We start from the raw sequence: 21475 nt of genomic DNA, 5'->3' as shown, positions 1-21475 counted from the left end.
GGTTGCCACACTGGACGGGCGCGGCCGGGCGGAACGAACGCAAATCCTGCCCTTTTCATGTCGCACCGTGTTTGCTTTCAAATGCGTCACAAGTTTACAAGCGCAGGTTAGTTCTTTTTCAATGTAGCGCCCGTTGTGTTCGCCAGCAACCTCGGGCGGTTAGCCGTAGCGTTTTTCAAGACATTCGAGACTGTAGAAGGCAGGGTAGCGATAGCGACTGTCGTAACTGGCAGGACAATCGAAATTTTACGCAACTGGTTTCGCCTGGACCGACTGCGTTTTAGTTAGTTTGCAGCAGTGGCTTGATATTTGTGTTTGGTTGCGTCAATTGTTTGCGCACGTGAAGGCCCCTTGAGATGAACTGTGTTTGCTTTTTCACAGAGGCCTAGTTGTAAATGAGGCTGGCAGAACCTCACAGAATCGTAGAAAATACCATTCAGTTTTAGGTCGGTTTGGTAGTGACGCACAATCATGACTGATGTTATGGATGACTCTGTTTCCTGGGAGCAACGGCGGGAAATGAGAAGAAAAAAGAGACAAGAGCTCCTCGCTGAAGCAGACAGGTAAATACCTTTAGTATTTTACTATATTGTTGTTATCAAAACTATACACAACTTAACATGTTTTACACACAATAGTTTGCCTTGCTCATACTTTGTATTGCTGCGTAAAAAGTCATTTTCCAAAATGCAAGGCGTATTTATGGCTGTGGCTTATTTTTGTATTTGTGCAATGTAGGTTAATTAAAAAATAATTGACCAAAATTTTAAAACATTGGCTGTATAGAACTGGCTTTTGAGACCAACTGATGTGCTTTTAGATTGGTGAAGAAAACTGATGAGGTGGCCTCCTCAAACACAACATCCAGGTACTCAAGGGACCATGCCCAGATGGATGAAGAAGATGATTTTGAAAAGGAAAGACAAAGAAGGCGTCGTGAAAGAGAAGAGAGAAGGAGAAAAGAACGAGAAGATTTAGAGTATGTAGTGTAATCTTTTTTCAATATAAATTCACATTTAAGTCTATTGATAGATGTATGTACTTACAACTTTATACATGTGTTGATGACAGTGCCCATTGTAAACACTACTTGAAGTAACCTACCTTTTGAACTTGCTCAAATCTTTGTGTTTTTATGGGTCCCCTTCCATGAAGGGGACACATATTGTTTTTGTCCGTATTCCTTTTTCTGTCTAACGCTAGTTTGTTATACGCGTTTGGTCAAGAAAGAGTGCTTCAAATTTAGACAGATGTTATTTATTTATCCATATTGGATCCTCCTGAAGTTGTGACCCAAGGGTTTACCCACAGACCCCCCAAACATAAACTTTTAAACATGGCTGTACTGACCAAAGTACATGATCAAGGAGTTTCATCCTTTGTTGTTTGGTGCAATGTAAGGTATTCTAAAGAATTTAGTACCCTTTAAAATGATTTACCCTTTTTCACCCCTTAAACCCCAAAGTATTAGTTTCTGCCTAAGAAAGAGTGCTTCAAATTTAATAAAATTTACACAGGTGTTAGTTATTTATCCATATTTTATCCTCCAGAAGTTTGACCCCGATTGACCCAAGGGTTCATCCACAGGCCCCAAAACGTAATTTTTTTATACGGCTATACTGACCTAAGTACATGATCTAGGAGTTTCATGCTTTGTTGGTTGGTGCAATGTAAGATATTCTAAATATTTTTGTAACTTTTTATTGGATTCACCCATTTTGCTCCCCTTTAACCCCGAAATAATCGGTTTTAGTTTTTCCAGTCCCTTAGGTCAGAAATGCAAACCCGTGATATGTACTAAAAGGTAAAATTTTAAGAAGAAAAAGTGTTTGCAGTGGGTTACTCATTTAGTGTTCAAAATTTTGGCTCAGTGGCCAAATGGTTACCATTACAACCCATAATATGTGTACACTGGAAAGCCCAAGGGAGTTTTTCACTGGTTTTCAATAGCGGCGATTTAATGCATAGTGGGAGATCAATGCGCATTTTTGATGATTAGATCAGCGCAGTAATGCTATGTGGTTTTATTAAGTTAGCATGCGTATTTTCAGTTTTAGCAAAAGTTTTGTATCTTCGAAGTGATTAAAACGATGTTTTGATTTTGTACATTTCAGGCAAACGTTGTTGATTAACATGAAGGTAAAAAACTACATGTTTTCCAAAGATTCAATAAAAAGTCATTAAACAGTCAATGACAAGTTGGCCGCCTTATGGCGACTGAAGGTCAACTTGTACGAAATGCAGAACGCAGTTGAGAATGATTTTTTGTCACAACATAGCTTCTTTAATTATAACACATATACTCCAGAAAAAATATACATTGGGAGAAACGTTATTGGTAATCACTAAGGGCTGTGTGCTAATAAAAAACGTGTCAAAAGATCTTTAAATGGTCGTTCGGCCACTACACTGCAATAGGCTACTGAAGAACTATTATATGAAAATAATGATGCAAAAAGAATACCGACAAAACTTTTGTAAAGTTGGGTTAATGCTTTCTAATAATTTGTCTATAACAATCTAAAAATAACCGCATCTGTTTTCCGTAAATCCACACACACGCGTGTGGGGACCCATTCGTTTTTGTTTGCAAAAACAATCATATATGTAGATCAAATTCAGTGTGTACTAAATTGGTAAATATCATATACAATATATAAAATGGAAGTATATCAGAAAGTCACCTTTCTAGTTTATGTGTTAAACATGTGCTTATTGCTGTGAGTCTAACACATTTATAGTAAAACTTTGAATTGCAGGAAGCAATTGAAAGAAGAGGAAGAATCTCGTCTTGAGCGAGAAAAGCGCAGAGAAGAGAGAAGGTAACATTAGATTTAAGTCCACTGCAGGCTAAGTGCATGTATATATGTGCACTGGAAATTAAAAGCTTTATGGTTACATCATTTTCCGGAAACTGTTCATAAGCATTGTTCTTTGCTTTGAAGTATTGTCATGAAGTCAGTAATGGTTGTACAGACACAGCAGAAAAACAGGTGCTGTACCTGAGGAAAAAGTCATTGTTTGACTTATTTTAAATGAGCCATAACCATAAGACAAATTAAGCTTACAGAAGTTAACTGTCCTTTGTGCACAAGTTTTATTTACTTCATCATGTGTTACTAACCAATGTTTCAAGATATTAGGTCTTACATAAAAATGCAAAATTGTGGTGATTGAAAAAAAATGCTTCCCAACAATTTTTGGATTGGTTTTACATGAATTCGAATGTTTATAATCAAATGTTGTATTACAGACGACTAAGGGAGGAATCAGAGAGGGGTATCACAGAAACTCATACCCCGTCGACCACATACTCTTCCAGCACTGTGATCACCAAAGAACTAGAAGCACATGATGAATATAATGGTGAAGAGGAAACAACAGTTGTAACTGAAACAACTGAAGTTGTACAGGAATATACAATTAAGCAGGTAAACGTTTTTTCAAACATATTGTTTTCATTTTTTGCTGTTGAGTAAACTTATCGTCAGTGTGTTCTGTATTGCTTCATATTAAAAATGTTCTTTTAGGTTTGCTTTAGTTGTTGGGTTAAGTTGTCAATGCCAGTGCACTCGATAGGTATTTGACAGTTGCAACTGTTTTTTTTGGCGAGTTAGCACCAAGGTGTTACACATTAAACAAGGCATTTTGTTTTATGTCAGTCCTCCATTTGTCTATCTTCTTTGCCTGCTAACAAAAAATATTTGCTGTAGATGTAACCTTGTCTTTACTCTTGCTGATAGGTTAAATCTGTGTCTTGGATTTTAAGAACCCACATTGCTTCTATTAGTGAACCCAAGTAAACTGTGGGTCATTGCTATAAAAAGCTAATTTCGCTTGACAAATAAACATGTTTGGGTTACATATTTCACCGTCAACAACTCTTTAGTTTGTATTATTAAGAAGAAAAAATGCCATCATTGTATACCTTCCCTTTCCCAGAATGGACATTATGAAGAGCAAGAAGAACAAGTGAGTGAAAATGAGCAAGTTGCCGAAAAAAGTGACGAGGAAGATCTTCAGAATGGAGTTGATGAAGAGGACCAACCAGAAGAGCAAAAGGAAGAATCCGAACAGGAGGAAGAAGAAGCAGAGGAAGAACCAGAAATTGAAATAAAGGAAACCTACAAAAGTTCTGTTACAACTGTCACTGTCACAACCAAAGTGCCGTAAGTATTGATATTTAGAAGATTTCCCCCGTTTACATTAGAGGGTATATTCCTCTTATTTACCTGTTGGCAGATTTCAATCTCCACGTAAAAAGCCCAGCTAAGCAATCGTATTGTGGTATGTAGAAACTTAACGGAGCGAGGGAACGCTAAGTGCTGATTAAAAATCATAATTCAACAAACGAAGGGGTATTAAGGAAAAAAAATGTTGAAACCTTGTTAAAAGTTTAAATAGTTGGACTCATCCATTTTCCACCTCATGAAAACAACACACAATGCCATGTCGAAAAAAAAACAATTGGGCGCAAAAAGCGCAAACCTGCCCACTGAAAAGCGAATATCTCGGCCTCGTGCATAACTGGACGTGCTATCAGGCAGTCTTTTTGCACTGTGCAATTAAAATATGTTTGTAGATCATTTAAAAACGTTAGTTATGCAATTGTTGTATCACACAGTTTTGCGTCTTATGGCGGTTAACGACAGGCCCATCCTGCCGCGATCGGCGCCATATCTTTGTCTAACAAGATTCCCACGCCGCGAGACAATGATCGCTGACGGAAATGAAACCGTGAAAAATCGACGCTAACCTCTGTTGTCTGGAGCTTTTACCAAATCGCATATGCACATGTGTGGGGGCCCATTAGATTTTGCTTGCAGAAACAATTATGTTATAAAGTGCCAGGAAAAAGATAGGGACCCAATGAAATGTAGGTGCCAAATATATATCCATTATAAATATAGTAAATGGTATATGTGATACATTGTTAAATATGATGTAGTATATATGGCAATATATAGGAAAACCACTATTCTAGTTTTAACACATAAAACATTCCTGATTACACTTACCCAGTGGGGAAAGTAAAACTGCATGGAACACTTTTGTGGTTAAGCGTTTTTAATGAAATGACGTTTGTACAGAGTCTCAACAAAGAAGTTTCACAAGTATGGGCTGCATTACAATTTTTGGGCAATCTTTACATTTTACGATATTTTGTTTCAGTGAATGGTTATGTTTGTTTCTGTGACTTAATTGCAATGTATAATAATTTTGGGCAGTACTGTAAAACACCAGATCATTCTTATAAAAAGCCATTCCATTTTCATAACTACACCTCTGTTAAGTTTGTTCCAAATTAGGGACCTCTATTTTACAGTGGGAAGTGAGACTTGAAACAAGTTGTCAAAAGCTCCACTAACATACAGTGTACATAGCAAATAGGAAGGATAGCCAAGCTCAGCTAACACACAATACCTAGCACCACAACTCCAAACACTTCGTGCCTAGCATTGTAATGAAAGCCGCTCTGTACTTAACCAAAATCAATTAAGCTTTATGTAGTGATGAGCAAAATATTAACTAACTAGCTACAATTCAAAATTATGAAATGCTTTATTCTAATAAATGCCATGCAAATTAAAACATTGAATTTTGTAACTTTGGTTTTCAAGAATATTCATTATACTTGTTGTGGTGTCATACATGTGTGCGGCATTATAATTTTTTTAGCCAAGTATTGGACATCTTTTACAACTACTCTTTTTTGCTCAGCGATCACTCTCAAGATGAAGACGTTGACGAAGTGAAACAAAAACTTGATGTAAGTATATGTCAACTAATTCCAATACAAACAATAAAAAACTACAATACCTAAATTACAATTGCTCCCAGCATTTTCGGTCTCTGAAAACAATGTAGTTTAAGCAACTACTTTAAAAACCTCATCTTATGCTTTAATATATAGTGCCATGTAGGTTAATGTTGATATTTGACAGTTTATTAAACCATGTAATCTGCAATTGCAACCACTAGATTGTGCAAGAGATCAACATGCATGTGGTGAAATGTGTTAATTTACAGCAGTGTATTTATATGATCAAACTCCCACTGTGCATCATTGTTAAAGGTTGTAATGTGTTCACAATGCCAACATTAACATTGCATTTGTTTGTAGAAACTTCAAGAACTCTATTCTTTTACTTTCTTTCCACCTTTCCTTATCTCTACCTTGCTGAAAGTTTATTTCTCCTGTTTGCTGAGGAACTGTCTCAAATGTTTGTCATAGGTTGTAAATTCCATTCCGTTTACAAATAACTTTCTTCTGAAAACTTTTCCATCTTCTAAACCAATTAACTTTTCCTAGTTCTCTTTAAAATAGCTGACCTTTGCTTAAACTTAAAACTGTCATGTTACATTGTGGTTTACATTGTAGGAACTTAAACTCAAACGACAAATGTCGGATAAACGCCGATATGACCCACAAGATTCTGATGAAACTGAAGCGGAACAAAGGGAAAAACAGGAAAGAGCTGAAGAAAGAAAGGTACTAAAAAATTCCAACATTTCAAATAAAATTTCCAACTTTTATTTGTTTAAACCCGTTGATACACCAAAAACTATTTCACATTCAGCCTATTTCGATTATTTTGTTATTTAAATGTTTTTTTAGCAAATACCTAAAATTATGTAAATAGATATATGAAACTCTTAACATATTTTATCTATACGACCTACATATGCAAGGCCCCCTACTAATGCAGGGTGTAAATGTGTTTGCAGAGGTTAAGAGAAATAAGAGAACAAAAGAGACTAGAAGAGGAGCAAAAAGAAAAAGAGGAAGCAGCCAGACAAGAAGCTGAATACCAAGTAAGGAGAACTACTTTTAAGTTATTTAGTAAAATTAAACTTTACAAATCACAGTGATGTTCATACTGTGCACACATTTTTCGATTTGAAATTAATAACGAAAATTTTACTTCGAATCAACATGGTTGCACACGCTGTCAAAAGTAACATACATTAAATTACATATTTATGAAATAAATATATAACATACAAAACAGGGATGACAAATGATCTATTAGCTGTATTTACCTTAATAACACAATGTCAAAAGTTTAAAACCAGATCATATGCATCTAATATTTTTGTGTCATTCAAAAGTGGCACCATTGTGTAAAATGTTCCTTTTTCCCATAGCATATGCTATGCAAAGTACACCTTAACTTTCAGTTACAAAAAATGTAAGTTTACAATTAATACTTATGACAGTTGATGTTAATTCTAGTTACAGTTACTGGTGTTCTGTGATTTTATGGGTTTACTATTTTGGCATGTTTAGAGGTGATTTCTACATGATTGTGTTGGTGTATTATGTGTAAAATAACTTTCAAAATAAATCTTGACCTGAAATTTTCGATTCCTGGACAAATTTCAGTTAAAAAAATTTGCATGAACGTTTTAACCACCTCTCAAAATTGCAAGGAGCGATTGGTACGAGAAAGAGAAGAAAGAGAACGTCGACGAGCGGAAGCAGAAGAAAAGAGGAAAGAGTTCAGGAAAAAACTCTCGCAATCGGAAGATGTTGATCTCCCAACTCCTCTTAGTCCTAAAAGCCTTGCTTCTCCACTCGTATCCAAGGTTCATTTCATGCATGCTTGTGTGCCATTACTGTTGCAATTTACAGATGGAACAGGCAATAAGCTTTTGGGTGATAATCAGCTAAAGTGTGTGGGGATGTGTGTTATGGTTGTGACCTTGCCTGTAGCTGCAATGAATGTGTTATGCCAGAAAGGTATGATTTAAGTTGACATTTCCTTTGTAGTTTAAGGCCACATTTAAAGACTGATCAAACAGTATGGTAACGATGTGACCTAAAACCTAATATATACATAGCTTTAATTATGTCTTAACACAATAGTTTAGCAAAATGCTTTGCCAAGAGACAATCAAGTACCACTTAATGGAATGTAGGAAGTGGCATTATAATGTTCAGACGACAACATGTCAAATTACCCTTCAATGATGTGGGGGCCTTGTGTGGCAATTGGTGCTGTCATTTCCATCATGCTGCAGTGACGTAAAGTTGACGCGGCTTGCATTTTTTTCTGGATCTGATGTTTCAGTCGTGCATTGTTTTCCTGCTCCAGCACAGGAAAAACATGGCATTTACGTATATGCAGGCAAACTATCAGGCTCGGTGACATGGTGCTATCTTTGCAACATGTTTTAGTCAGTATCGGTCGGTCGAGGCTATGTTTGCACGATGAAGTCACTGCTGACATGTTATGGACATCAACTACTTCCTGTTTTAGTTTTTTGGCCTTTTTGACTTCGTTTCAGTTGTATGTCAATCGTCACTCTGTGAGCGAGTGTTGCCTGTTGTCAAGGTGTAGATTCGAGTTGACAGCGTCAGAGCTATATGTTGTAACAGTTTGGATCGGTGTTGTGCTTTTACATGTAGGCGTTTTGTTTGCCCATGCCCAGTGCGCAAACAAATTATTCCAGTTTGTTTTTGCAAGGGCAGCCATTCATGTTTGTAAATTTGTTTGCAGAAAGGTGATATACCTGCAAGCGGTGACAGTGATTCCTCTCTAGAAAGCGAGTTGTCGAACAGTGCCAGTGTAAATTCATTCAGGAAAAGCAAGGAAATGGATGGAATGCCAAGTCCGAAATCCAGGCCACCAGCTGTGCCACGTAGAACACAGAGCACAAGAATTAAACTTAGTGACTATAAACAAGGGGGCTTGAAAGTGACCGATGGTTCGAATGATAAAGAAGTAACCTACCACCCAAGTCGCCCCTTGGCAAGGAAAAATCGTACTAGAAGGTCATTGGATGCGATGGAAAAGCAAGCTGATGATTTGTATGATTTTCTTTCTGAGCTTGAACATAAAAAGGCTTCCTGCACTGGAGATGAGTTAATGAACTTTTTGGGAGAAAATAGCAGTAACAATTCTTCTCCTGCAAAAGGCTCGCCATTAACAAAAAGAGCGAGCATAAAAGACAGGGCCAAAGTTTTTACAGCCATTAAGGAAGAAAACACTGAAAATGCAGTAAACCGCCCAGCAGTCTCAAAGACTACGAAAGAAATTAAATCAAGTGATGCATCCAAATCCACTGTGCTATTGCCCATATCGAATGAACGACCAAGAAGTGGAATCAGATCCGAAAATGCAGTTGTATCTAACCATTCAAATTTAAATCAAAACAACAACAATAGCAAAAACCCCGTACTTAGTTTAGAATGCAAGCAGGCAGAGAAAATCGTTATCTCTGAAACTCATGTTGCAGATAAGGACAAACACACACATTCTGTGGACAGGGATGTGATTAAAGCAGACAAAGTTACTATGAAACAAAAAAATCAAGTTACAGACAAGGCTGTTGTTAAGGAAAAATCAGTCTCTTCCATCCACATTGAAGCTAGCAGCACACGACGCAGAAGGAAGCCCAACATTGCACAAAAACCAGATCATCTTGCAACAAAATCTGGTGAACAAAGCAGTACCGAGAAAGATACCCAAAATGACTCTTCTACTAGCACCAAGAAACCTGACAAACCTGCTTTAATCGACTCTGAGTCTACCTTTAAACCCAAAGATACCCCAAATGACTCATCTATTTCCACCAAGAAGCCTGACAAAACTGCTTCAATCGTCTCTAAGTCTACCATTACACCCAAAGAAACTCCAAATGACTCTTCTGCTACCACCAAGAAACCTAAAGAAACTGGTTCAATCAGCCCCAAGTCCACCGTTAAACCCAAAGATACCCGGGTTGACTCTTCTACTTCCACCAAAAAACCTGACAAAACTGCTTCCATTGAGTCTAAGTCTACCATTAAACTCAAAGAAACCCCAAATGACTCTTCTGCTACCACCAAGAAACCTAAAGAAACTGGTTCAACCCATTCTGAGTCTACCATTAAACCCAAAGAACAGGAGCAAACAGCCAAGAGTAAAACAAAGCCCAAAATTAAAACCAAAAAACCAGATATCACTGTTGCAAGTAAGAAAAAAGATGTGTCCCAGGTCTCTGATCCCCCAGTAACCCCTAGCACCCATTCAAGCACCCCAAAAGATCAGGATGCCTCCGACGGAAGGGTTGGTGAAACATAGAAAAAAATAGAAGTCGTTTATATGTGAATAATTTAAATCCTTACCCAACTAATAATAACACTTTAATTTTTGCCAGTTTTTACTTGCATGGCAACACTACCTGTTTTTCCGACTAATGTCAGCATGGTTTGTTCCACTGAATCAATTAACAGGACAATCTCACATTTAACGTATCTCCAGATTTACTCTCTTTCCACTTTGAGGTGAAAAGGACAGTTCGGATGCATGAAATGGTGCCAAAAGCATGTATGGCATGCAGTTCAATTCGTCACATTCATTTAACCAGTGATTAATGATTGTCTGTGAGACAGTGAACGATTTGAAGCATGGTAACTGCCTTTAGACTGTTGTGCATGGCTCAAAAAGTTTAATTTTTCCAGAAATGGGTTGTTAATTTCATTTTGATACAATTTCAACAGTTCTAACAAACACCTTACACACATACACAACAATGGCACAAACCATCTACAAACACATTTTCATTTAAAAAACCAATATTTTTAAACTACAACGCCACAGGAATTATCAGTTGCACAAGATGGTCTACTAATGCTTGCACACTTAAAGTTAATTTTGAGACTTTTCAGTTTGTTTTGTTGGCCGAGAATTGGTGTTTACTTTATTTTGACCTTCAGATTTGCATCCAATATTTATTTTCCATAATCATTGAATAGTTTTTAAGCAGAATTTAATGCCCTTTGAGTGTTTATTGTCATGTGTAGATTTTATAATCATTTTGAGAACAAGAATATAAATCACCAACATTAAAATTTGTATTTAGTTTACTTTTTATTGTTTTGTGAGTGAAAATATTGAAAAAACTTTAGTGGGAACTTTTTAGGTTTTGTTTCGGTTTAGTAATGCCTGTTTCCTTCATCTACTAGATGCATGAGCATGTTAAGCATGTCTTTGTCTTTGCACAGAAAGATAGCATGCGTTCTATTATTTCAAGTGCTTGAAAGGGCGCAAATAACTTTAGCTAAATACCATGTGTTGAAATGGGATATCCGCAACTGGGTAATTTCTGTAGATTATAATGTGGCATTGAAAGCATCAATAACAAGGAAGCAGAACGGCAATGTCGCATTTCCTCTTGAATTCAAAGGCAGCTTGTTTTGATGACCGCCTCAATTCCCAAGCCAAAGCATTTCAGTTGGATCTTTGGTTTAAAGGCCCAGCCCGCATAAGCCTGGTTTTGTGCATGACATTTATTGCCCGCGGGCACACAGAGCAATGCTGTATTGTATCGTAGTCCGATCGGTGTTGTCTAGCGCACACGCGCAGCAACTCAATTCCATACATGGCGATAGCCTGGAGTGCTTGTGGTCATTTTGTCTGTGACGTCGTTGTTTCACCTCTTCTCATTTTTTTTTCCGAGTCTACGGCATGCGTACGAGATGAGTCTTCGTTCATCTGTGACGCTCCGTCGTTTGCTTGTTTGCACACGCCCGTGCGGCACCATTCGTGCGGTTTACTGCCTTGCACACAACCGATGTTTGGTTTCACATGAAGGCCAGGCCGCATCTTGAACCTTTTGTTTGTAGTTTGTACCTTGAACCTGTATTCCTTCCAAGACTGTCACTCTGACGCCTCCTTGTGTCAAATCAATTGTTCCAAGGATATTGTTGACTTCCATAACTTGATAATATAGAGTTTCTTGCTTCATACATTAGTGCAACTTTACAATATAACCCACACTCATTACACAGAACCACATACACGCACATATACTACAGAAAGGTGTTAAAATCTCGCAATTCTGGCATAACACAATTCAAGCGCTATATTGGGAATGTGCATAATCCATGCATGGTTGCTGTTTTTTCACCGCTGTCATTATTGTGGGAACGAATGTCTGTTTGCTGGCTATTCCTTCAGTGTGGCATGTATGACGAATTTAACTCTGTGACACTACAGCTGAACTTGGCTTGTGTATGAACCCTTTTGGCTGTTCTTTCTATTGTAACTGCTAGGGTAGCAATTTCCAAACCTCACTGGTCTGTTCGTGTGACTTTAACTCAGTTAACGTTTATTGTGTGTACTGGTTTTTAATCAGATCCTTACGCCCAATAAACCGAATTAAAATTACTACAAAGCACTAACGGTGTACATTTACAACTTACTAAAATAGGCTTTTAATTGTTTAACCTAAAATTATGTTTTTTAACTTGACAATTGCTGTCAAAAATAAACATTTTCGAATTAGTTTTAACAGTCCATGTGGAGTCATAAACCAAGTTCAAATTGGTGTTTCGCAAGTGCCCTAAACAAAGGTGCTAAAATGACTTTTATCACGTCTTTGTAAACAAGTATCTATATTTCACGTATGTCACATTTCCTAGGTGTTATCTGGACACTGCTGCTTTTAGTACACTACCATGTTACTTGAAATTCACGTTGTTTATTAAGTTGTTTTCATTTTTAGGTGGAGCAATTAAACAAGCACATCGTTGATACGTAAGTATAGCGCATGTATACTATATTTGTTTTTACATTCAAACGTTTTTGGGTCATTTGATGTATATGTATTTAGTACTGTACGGTATAACCATATTTTTAATTGGGCGAAATTAACTTTCCATGTGAAATCCAACATGCGTGTATTAATACCAAACAGAGCATGGAGTGCTTATACTTCATAGACTGCGCAAGGCCACCTGTTCATAAATAGCTTTTGTTGGCTTTTTAAACTTTGCCTGAAGTGCAACTATTGTCATACGCTCGACACACAGAGGACGCCGCAATCCATTTGGCATGTGAGTGAGAGTTCAATTTGCAAAAATTTGTGTACAGGCCAAAACAACATAAAGTTCAAGACACCAAAGTGGCTAGTGTTGAAGGACTGGACAGTCGCCTGGAAAAATACACCAAACAGGCAGCTAAACAGGTAACCACCAACTTTTGGTTTGACTTTTTAGTTAGAGAGAAATTGAAAATCCGCACTTTTGTGTGTGTTACAACTGAGTGTCGGCACTGTATGAATGTCACAAACCCGCTGAGATTTGCTTTGGCCGGTTCGTTAAAGTTCTTGCTATCATTACGCGTCCAGGAAACCAAACGAAAACTGTGTTTTCCGAGTACTGTAGTTGTATTATATGGTTAATATCACAAAAAATCCGTCCTAAACATTTGTCAATTAATCGCATCTACATTTAAACCCGGTACACCTCGAACTTGATTTAACCCTCCTTGGTTCTACTTAAGTGTTATTAATTGGCTCCTCTCACGTATCAAAAGATACAACGTAAGTTCTTCAGTAATGGGCCCGATGCCCTTTCGCTTCTTCCACGATGACGTAACCTCTATTCACGGCAAGGAGTCGTCATTACCACCGGCATTGACCAATGAGACAGAACATTTCCCCTGCGTAATAGCTCACGTATTTCGCCTTTCCCTTGCAGGAGCTCAAGAAGACGCCGTCGTCTGCTGGGAGCTCTACCGGTCGTGACGTCACTGACCGACGTAACAAGTGGGAACGTGGCGAAGTGCAAAGCGCCGAGAAAGCAGTGCGCAAGGTAAGTGTTGTAATCGGACTCATAATAAGCTTTAAGAAAACACACCATAGCCGAGTAAATAAGGCCTAGCGTACTTTGATTTATTTATGAGTGTGCTGTGATCGCTGGTCTGCGTGGGCACTCAGGGCTGATCCTAGTTATGAATTGATGTTTACCGTAGCATAGTCGAGTTTATAGAGCTCTTCTGGCAAGTATTTTTTATTCCGACGGTTCGACGTCCTATACAGGTCGCTTTCATCAGATTAAATAACACTGAATGCGCGCAGCACAGTGCAGTATGATTGTGTACATTGTACTGTCTTCTGCCAAAAAGAGACTTAGAGGCGACTGTAAACAATTTCAAAACATTGTTGCGTGTTGCGTTACGCTCTTTGTGTCGAGTTTTGATGTTTTATGCATTTCCGGTGATCGCAAAACTGTGTTATTCGGTGTGACGTAATGGGCCACTGAAGCGCCTATTTGGCAGCATTGAAATATTTGATGCCACTAAACTGTGTAGCGCCTGTCTGCGATCCGACCCGCTATTACCAACCTGGATTGACCTTTTCAACGTAGGTTCTGTGCGTCTGGTCTCTGGGAAACCAACTTTCCCAAAAAGGTTTTAAAAGCCATTGCCTGTGTCGAATGCAAATGTAATGCAATGTCCCTAAATTATGCCCACCTTCTATGTAAAATTGATTTGCAATCATTAGGTATTCTAGGAGCTGTGTGTATTGTGTGAGCAATATCTGCCTTGCAACAGCCAACGATCTCTGTTTGTTTTACGTAACTGGACAGCGTGGGAATACAAGTTAACTAAAGGTTGCTGCGCATATTTCATTATACTTTGCAACTTGATTGTTAAGTCTTTAATGTTTCGACTTTTGTTCGCCCCATAAACTCTGTTATTTTCGCCTACCACTTTATCACCTACCAGCGACCTATCAGCACCATAGAGCATGTTTACAACGGCGTGGGCAAACCTAACGTAACAAAGCGAGATATTTATGGACCAAACAAAATCTCCGTTCAACCCACGACTTTAACACACCGTGGTGGGCTGTTAGCATAATGAATAACAGGCTATAAGATGTGTGACAGCGATTCTGCTGCCCATATTAATACTCGTGCATATGGAATTTTGCTTTGTGATTTCCACGCGTATTATATAATGCCTACTTGACAGTTTGGATAGTGGCTTCCGTACATTTTAATTTTAATTCAGTTTTTGGCCCGCTGGTTTAAAAATGTGTAAAAAAAACGTTTTGACCAGTTTTTACAGTATAGGCTCGGGAATTGCAATTATCGAAACGCAAAATCTTTATGTACGGAGAATATTTAATTGTTCAACGAACAAAAGTAGAAAGTCTTGCGGAACGTAAACAAAAACGGAAAAAATCCTTATGGTTTTCTAAGACCCAAGCCGATGGTGTCCCATTAATGTACACGCGAATTTTGTTAAATCAATTTCAAGAGTTCTGTGTCCATAAGATTAAATTTCTGCAAATATTTATCAAGCGTAATCCTTTGTGGCGAGCTTATGTTGGGTTTTTATTCCAGGAGCATGTGATTGGCGCCGGTGGCATCTCCTCGCGCAAGAACCTCTGGGAGAGCGGCAAGGTTGGCGGCTCTTCGCCATCAGTGAAGGCTTCCAAGGACTTAGAAGTGAAAGGAGCCGACTTTTCAAGCCGCAAGAATCAATGGCTGAAGGCATCGCAGAAGGGGGGCAGCGCTGGAATAAAAAAGACGGTAATTTAACCATCTGTCCCGGCATATGTCGACAGTCAAGGGCGTCCCTGGCGCATTTCCGCGTTGTTATAATGCGATATAATGTTGGCAGTCTGCTTGTTATAACAGTTCGTTTCAGGGTACTTTGGACTGTTGTTATTGACAACAGATGTGGGTTCTTTTATTTCCGTGTGTAAGATGTTTCCAAATGTCGACCTATAGTTAAGGCCAAGCATATAAGAGTCAAAGTCTTACTGGTAAATCTCAAACGCTTAAGTATGACTATGTGAAAGGAATTTATATAGTTCTTGTATTCACCATCATGAGTTCCTTATTCAAATAGAATCAAGCTACCATTTCAAAAAGGCGACGAGTAATATCGTCAGTTGAATCCATGTTGTCAAGTTTTTACTGAAACGTTGGTTAAATAGGTAAAACCCAATTTACGATGTATACAATGGTTAAATACACTTTGTAGAGGTAATATGTTTTTTATAGCCGCCACTTTATATGTCATTCATCTAGGGTTGTATCACGCCCGTCTGGTAGCTCATGCGACCCATATTTCACGTGAAATGTCGAACAACTTGCACCAATTCCTAAAACAAGCTTGCCCTTATTTTTAGCAGAAACTAAGTTCCATCAGAGTTCACAAAAGCAAACCCTTTTGCTCCTTGTTGGCATATCAGCAAACTAGGTATATTATTTTACCAGTTCTGTGTGCACCCATACCCATAGCCTAATACAGCGGTTCCCAAACTGGGGTCCGCGGTCCTTTAGGGGTCCGTGAGGCAATTTTGGGGGGCCGCAAAGCAGTTGAAGTAATTCTATAATCTTATTTGGCGTCAGTTTGTGCCACTAAATAAGTTTAAATCAAAGTAGAATTGATAATCGACTGTCTCCATTGCTGAACAATGGCCTTTATTGAATGACAATTATCAAAAATGCAATTGTTCGCGCACAATCGTAATGTTTTTTGTCCTGTTTGTGATGTCACATGCTGTCTTTGGATGATTGTTATGCGCAATTTTGCATTACTAGCTAAAATCCTGCAATCAACTTTCGTTTTTATGAAATACACATTTAGGCTTAAGGACCGCGAGCCATCGAAATAATGGCAAAGGGACCGTTTTGAAAAAAATATGAAAAAGTTTGGGAACCACTGGCCTAATACATCTTCTGCACAACATGCGATCCCTGGACCCTTAAATGTTATTGCTGAATGGCTATCACGTTTATGGCTAATCACGTGGGACTATGTTCTATAGTTAGCATGCAGGTTTTGTTTACAAAATCTGATGCATTTTCAGCATGCAATGCAAGACAGAGTGGGCGCAGACCGTGGCCTGGGGGCGGACTATGGCCGATGCATTAGACCTTATATTTGTAAAGTGACTTCCCACCACTGACCCGTTGTAATATGACGTGGCTGTAGGCTGGTTCTCGTTGCGAAGTGTGATTACAAACATGGGAACACGTAATTTGAGTAATTAGGTCAGGGGTAAAATGACCATATTGGCACCGCGAGTACTAAACACTGAAACATATTCTTAGGGTATGTAGCATTGGACCTGTCATTTGTTGCCTTCTGCCCTGCTGGTTTATATTGTCACCAGACAAGTTGTTTAACTGCTAGCAGATAATACTTACAATTGAAGATGTGGCTGAGTAAACCACAACGCACCTACATAAACGGTTTTTAACACGTAGAATATAACTTCTTAAAATTGAATCCAATACACTGCCCTGCACCAAAAACTGTTGTAATCCATTCGATTTACTGATTAGGCAAATCCTCATCTTAACTGCATAATGTGGAAAATGCGTTTGGGCAAAAAAACATAAAAATTGTTAAAATCTCTTTGTCGACCTACACGCTAATAAGTTACACAACCTTTCTGCAGGAATCGCCTGTTGGCATGAAGACCGGTGTGATGAGCCGTCTTAACCAATGGGAAAAGGGCGCCGTTGCTGGCCAAACCCACGACAAACCGAAGCAAAAGGTGGGTCCAAGTCTTTTTCACTTTTCAGTTCTGCGGCAGGAGCGGGTTAAAAGTGGTTGCTTGGCCGTATTGCAGCAGCCACAGGAATTTCCATCAATGAAAGTTTGCCTAATAGACCATGAACGTGCGGTAAAGAGATATGTGGTGCTAAAACCAGGCTATACTCTAACAACGGTTTCTAAATGAGATTTTGTTCAGCTAAGTGTCGAATATTCTGATGCAAAATATCCGCAGCCAGGTATCGCTACTTAAGCTTTTTGGCAATGAATTCTAATAAACGTGTGTAAGTTACTGTTTGGTTTTGAAACCTTGCTGTCTAGTTAATAAAAACTGCTTGGTTATGTTTTTTATTCCGTTGTAAAATATCCGCAGATAGACACCTCTCTCTGTTTAATCGTTTGGACAATTTACCTCAACAATGGATTTGTTTGTATCAACTGGCATTTATCCTTGCTAAGATTTAATAATCTCGTTTGCAGGCCGATATTGCTGTGGTGTCGGGATTGGTGAACAGACGAGCCAAGTTTGAACAGAACGCTGCTGAAAGTCCGAAAGTGCCAACACCCAAGCAACCCGTCAAGTTATTGGTAAGCATTGGTTTTGTAGCCTCTTGTAATGTATTTCCAACCAGGAAACACGTACAAAACAATGCAGATCAGGGCTACTCATTTATAGCTGTGTCAAAATTTGTACTGCCCTGACCCTGACCAAGATCGTATTACGGCTTTGGGTGTAACAAGTTAGGGTCCTTTTCGTCCAACGTGTGGCCAGCAAAAAAAAATTTGACAAAAATGTTCTAATGGCCTCTTCTTATTTAACACGTAAATTTTAATTTGGACAATTTTATGCAAACACTGTTCATATGAATGTGGAACATGTTAAAGATGAATCATGCCGCTTTTACGTTTCATTGCATTGCTTATAAGACTTATGAGCAGTCTTATGTGTATTCTTCCAAGTGTGTATCAATGTGTAAGGGTTAGTGGAATTTTCTACATTTCCAGCTGCCGAGATCCAGCATTTGGGTCCGGCTTTAGCCGAATTATAATTCGAGCCAAAATATGTTAGTGGATTAGCCGTGGTATAGCTAATGTATTTTTCTCTGTATAATTACATCGTTCTGGTTAAGTGCCAAACTGCATTGACACTTGTCATATTTGCTTGCGACATGTGTGTGATGCGTTTTTTTTTCTTTCTCAGACTGACGTGTCGGACAGAAAGCAGCGATGGGAAAGCAAAGCACAAGAGGTAATTACCACGACGTAATTTTGGCACGTAGCGTTTGACTACAATAGGGACACAACAAAAATTGTGCATGATTATTACAGGCATGTCACATAGCTGCTCTGCAAATGACCTGTAAACCACTATTTTGCAAAGTTTTGGTTCTGTGATCATACGTATGGTTCTCCTGTCTAACCTAAACGTTTGAGTTTATCAGCATACAGTTTGTTGGAGAGGAAACTAGAGTTATACCTCATTTTTTGGCAAACCAACTGTTTCTTTGCCAGCAGACTTACTCGGTATTTTTCATTGTTAGTGTAAAAAAACTAGGAAATTCACATGCATAGAGCTAGGGATTTATCCGGATTAGGCGTAGATCCGCATTGACCGATGTCGATTAGTTCAAGCCTTATCACATTTTGAATTAGTTGTCCCTCAAGTTTTGTCCGAATTATGCAAAGATCTGGATTAACCGAATCCGGTTAAACCAAGGTTCACTGTACTCGGTCTACTACAAAATGCATATGCTCAAAAATCTATTCTATTTTCCAGCAAGAAAAGTCGACCCCATCTCGTCGTGAACGTTACGGGGACGAGGAAAGGCCAGTAAGCAGCGCATCCGATCGTGATGGGTCGTATGATGGTGGGAGGTCATACGACGACGACAGCTCACAAGGTAAATTGATGCATGACTGAAAATAAAATGATGCAACCACCTTTAAGCGGAATTTTTCCCAGAGTTAGTTGCGTACCAGTATTGCACGAAACACGGCTGGTAATATTTATGCGAAATAACAGCGAATGGCTCAATAATAAAAACAACATGTGAAGTTTTCAGATTTATAAGCTTTTAAATTGATCCACCTGCTAAATTTGGATCAATTCAAAGCTGTTAAATTGAAAATTAATCAACAATAGTTTGTCTAATAATGGTATTTGCGTGTTAGTAATATTAAAAATAATGTAGGATACATTAGTACAACACTAAAAACCTGAACACCAACTAAAAATCATCAACTTATAAACTACAAGACCATTCAAAATACCAGTTTTGACCGAAGGAAAAATTGTGTATTTCATTTTTAAGATGCAAACATATTTCACAGGTCGTTACCAAGATGATGTGTCCGATGAAGAGTAGAGAGACCACAGACAGCGCACCTGTGACCAGCATAAACTTGTCTTATGTTTTTGATAACTTTTGGGACAAACCAGCTGCAAATATCTGTCTTTCTTTTCCGTGTTCATCATACGCTCGCTCCACCAACGAGAATGCAGTAAAAAGTTTTGCGTTTTTTGTGCATGTACAGTCTATTCGTATAAAACGCATCAACAAAAATCATAGTGCGAGTTTTTTAACGTATCCTCAAACCAAAGGACGCGATTTTATAGCAAAATGACTGCTTGGCTATAGTGATCGCTATATTGCATGGCTTAAATAGAAGATTTGCTTTGAACGCGGCCAAATTATCATGAAATCAAAATTTGCCCACGTGCTTGCTTATTCCAGCTGCTGCCGTATTTACTATGTATATAAACCGAAAAAGTATTAACAAAGTTTCAACTCCGCGTTTTTGCGACGATATCAATGTTCTCATCATTCCCTCTGTAAAGCTTTTCTTTTTACCAGCTGGGTTTGGACCAAATGCATGCGCCTTACTTTTAAGAGTGTACAAAGCTAATATGCGTGCCTATATCATCCCTTCTGTATCATTTTAAATTCAAGGCCTGGTTTTTAAAGTATTGTTTACCTGTTTTTGTACGATAATTGAGCTAAAACTAATAGAGCAAGTTTTATCACTAATTTTGGTATTATTTGCTTTCTTTTTTACAAAAAAATGTTTTAATCAATCCATCGGAGAACGGCTTCCTTATATAGTGACCTTTTATATCGATGCCGTTTAACCAGGCGATTGCACTATAGCCCTTACAAGTGATCAACTTTCCTGCGTGAATTCGAGACCCCCTGCACTATAACCTTATGGCGACTATATCTATTAGTCGTGTATTTTATTTTAGTTCGTCCAATGCGGCCCTGATATCTGCTGAATGTTCTTTCAAGTGTTAAAACGATTTTCAAACCGCGCCTTTCCATCCCTTCGTGTTATTGGCTAATGCCGGTCACGTGTGTATTTTAGCGCTTAGGGAAACAGTAGGCTTTAAATCACACTAAAGTGTCCTTAAAGTCTGCGTAAGCTTCCGGGCTGAGTCACTTTGCTTCGTTGTGTACAGCCACCGCGCTTTATGCCCTGCAAATAACATTGAGGCCTATTGTCTGTCCGCCAATGATGTACTTTGTCGTGTCTTACTACTTTACACAGTATTTTGCTTTCACCTGCTGCTGGTGGTCCTTTGCGTCAATCAGAACCAGCTTTTTCGCCCACCAACGGCGCTGCGTGCCTCGCCCTTGCACCCCGATGTGATTCTCTTCGGTATACCAAGTGTAGTTATCGTATCTCCACTCGTATTTTAATCGTGAAATCAAGTTGAATAAAAAAATATGTAACCGCAAATCATCTTTGGTGCTTGGTTGGTAACTTTGAATGCAACAGTTTGGATGTGAGGTCTACAGTGCAACATATTTTTTCTTTGGGATAATTTCATACGCGCACATTTATACGTTAACATGAGTTTATTTCCGCCACACTTCGTAAAAAACAAAACAGATTGCACAGAGGAAAGTATTAGTTGCGTGACAGCTTAATAAAAGACCAAGCAACAGCAGGCTACTGCGCTAAAATGTCTAACAAGCCAGAAATGCCTGCGCCACATTCAGACAGTATGAAGCGCGGCAAAGAAAAGGACACGATTGGTAAATAAATGTAGAGTGACCTTAGAAACTTGCTAGCTTGGTTCCCCTGGCGTTGACGAGTGACATGTAGCCAAACTCAAGTTTCTGTTGGTGCTAAATAGTTAATATTTAGAACTCTACATATTTAGAACTTTATGCTGCATC

General features: G+C 38.5%; 1 protein-coding gene across 7 annotated transcripts; it reads left to right on the top strand.

The window, feature by feature from the left end:
- The first annotated feature begins 305 nt into the window (after window positions 1–305).
- Window positions 306–21032, top strand: LOC145212264 (uncharacterized). 7 transcript variants are annotated; one of them, XM_080080337.1, is made up of 19 exons: window positions 320–563; window positions 821–979; window positions 2742–2822; window positions 3254–3431; window positions 3943–4169; window positions 5722–5770; window positions 6383–6493; window positions 6730–6816; window positions 7435–7590; window positions 8505–10055; window positions 12496–12527; window positions 12864–12957; window positions 13472–13585; window positions 15125–15313; window positions 17197–17295; window positions 17775–17882; window positions 18496–18543; window positions 19072–19195; window positions 19626–21032. In XM_080080337.1, exons 1-19 carry the CDS (start codon window positions 472–474, stop codon window positions 19658–19660), a joined length of 3534 nt encoding a protein of 1177 aa, XP_079936463.1. In that variant the 5' UTR covers window positions 320–471; the 3' UTR covers window positions 19661–21032. The 7 variants fall into 7 exon arrangements, with proteins under 7 accessions (XP_079936469.1, XP_079936465.1, XP_079936466.1 ...); XM_080080338.1 differs by having other exon boundaries at window positions 322–563; window positions 2760–2822; XM_080080343.1 differs by lacking the exon at window positions 8505–10055 and having other exon boundaries at window positions 306–563; window positions 2760–2822.
- The last annotated feature ends 443 nt before the right edge of the window (window positions 21033–21475 follow it).

Source organism: Phallusia mammillata, chromosome 2 (assembly GCF_965637545.1).
Source record: "Phallusia mammillata chromosome 2, kaPhaMamm4.hap1.1, whole genome shotgun sequence".
Classification (NCBI taxonomy): Eukaryota; Metazoa; Chordata; class Ascidiacea; order Phlebobranchia; family Ascidiidae; genus Phallusia; species Phallusia mammillata.
The sequence above is the reverse complement of the archived record's forward strand: the minus strand, read 5'-3'. Positions and strand labels throughout refer to the sequence as shown.

Bases quoted from the DNA above. Each gene is read 5' to 3' on its own strand.
- LOC145212264 (XM_080080337.1), top strand. From the start codon at position 472: ATGACTGATGTTATGGATGACTCTGTTTCCTGGGAGCAACGGCGGGAA. The intron at 564-820 runs GTAAATACCTTT...ATGTGCTTTTAG, and splicing joins CTCCTCGCTGAAGCAGACAG to ATTGGTGAAGAAAACTGATG. The intron at 6,494-6,729 runs GTACTAAAAAAT...ATGTGTTTGCAG, and splicing joins AAAGAGCTGAAGAAAGAAAG to AGGTTAAGAGAAATAAGAGA.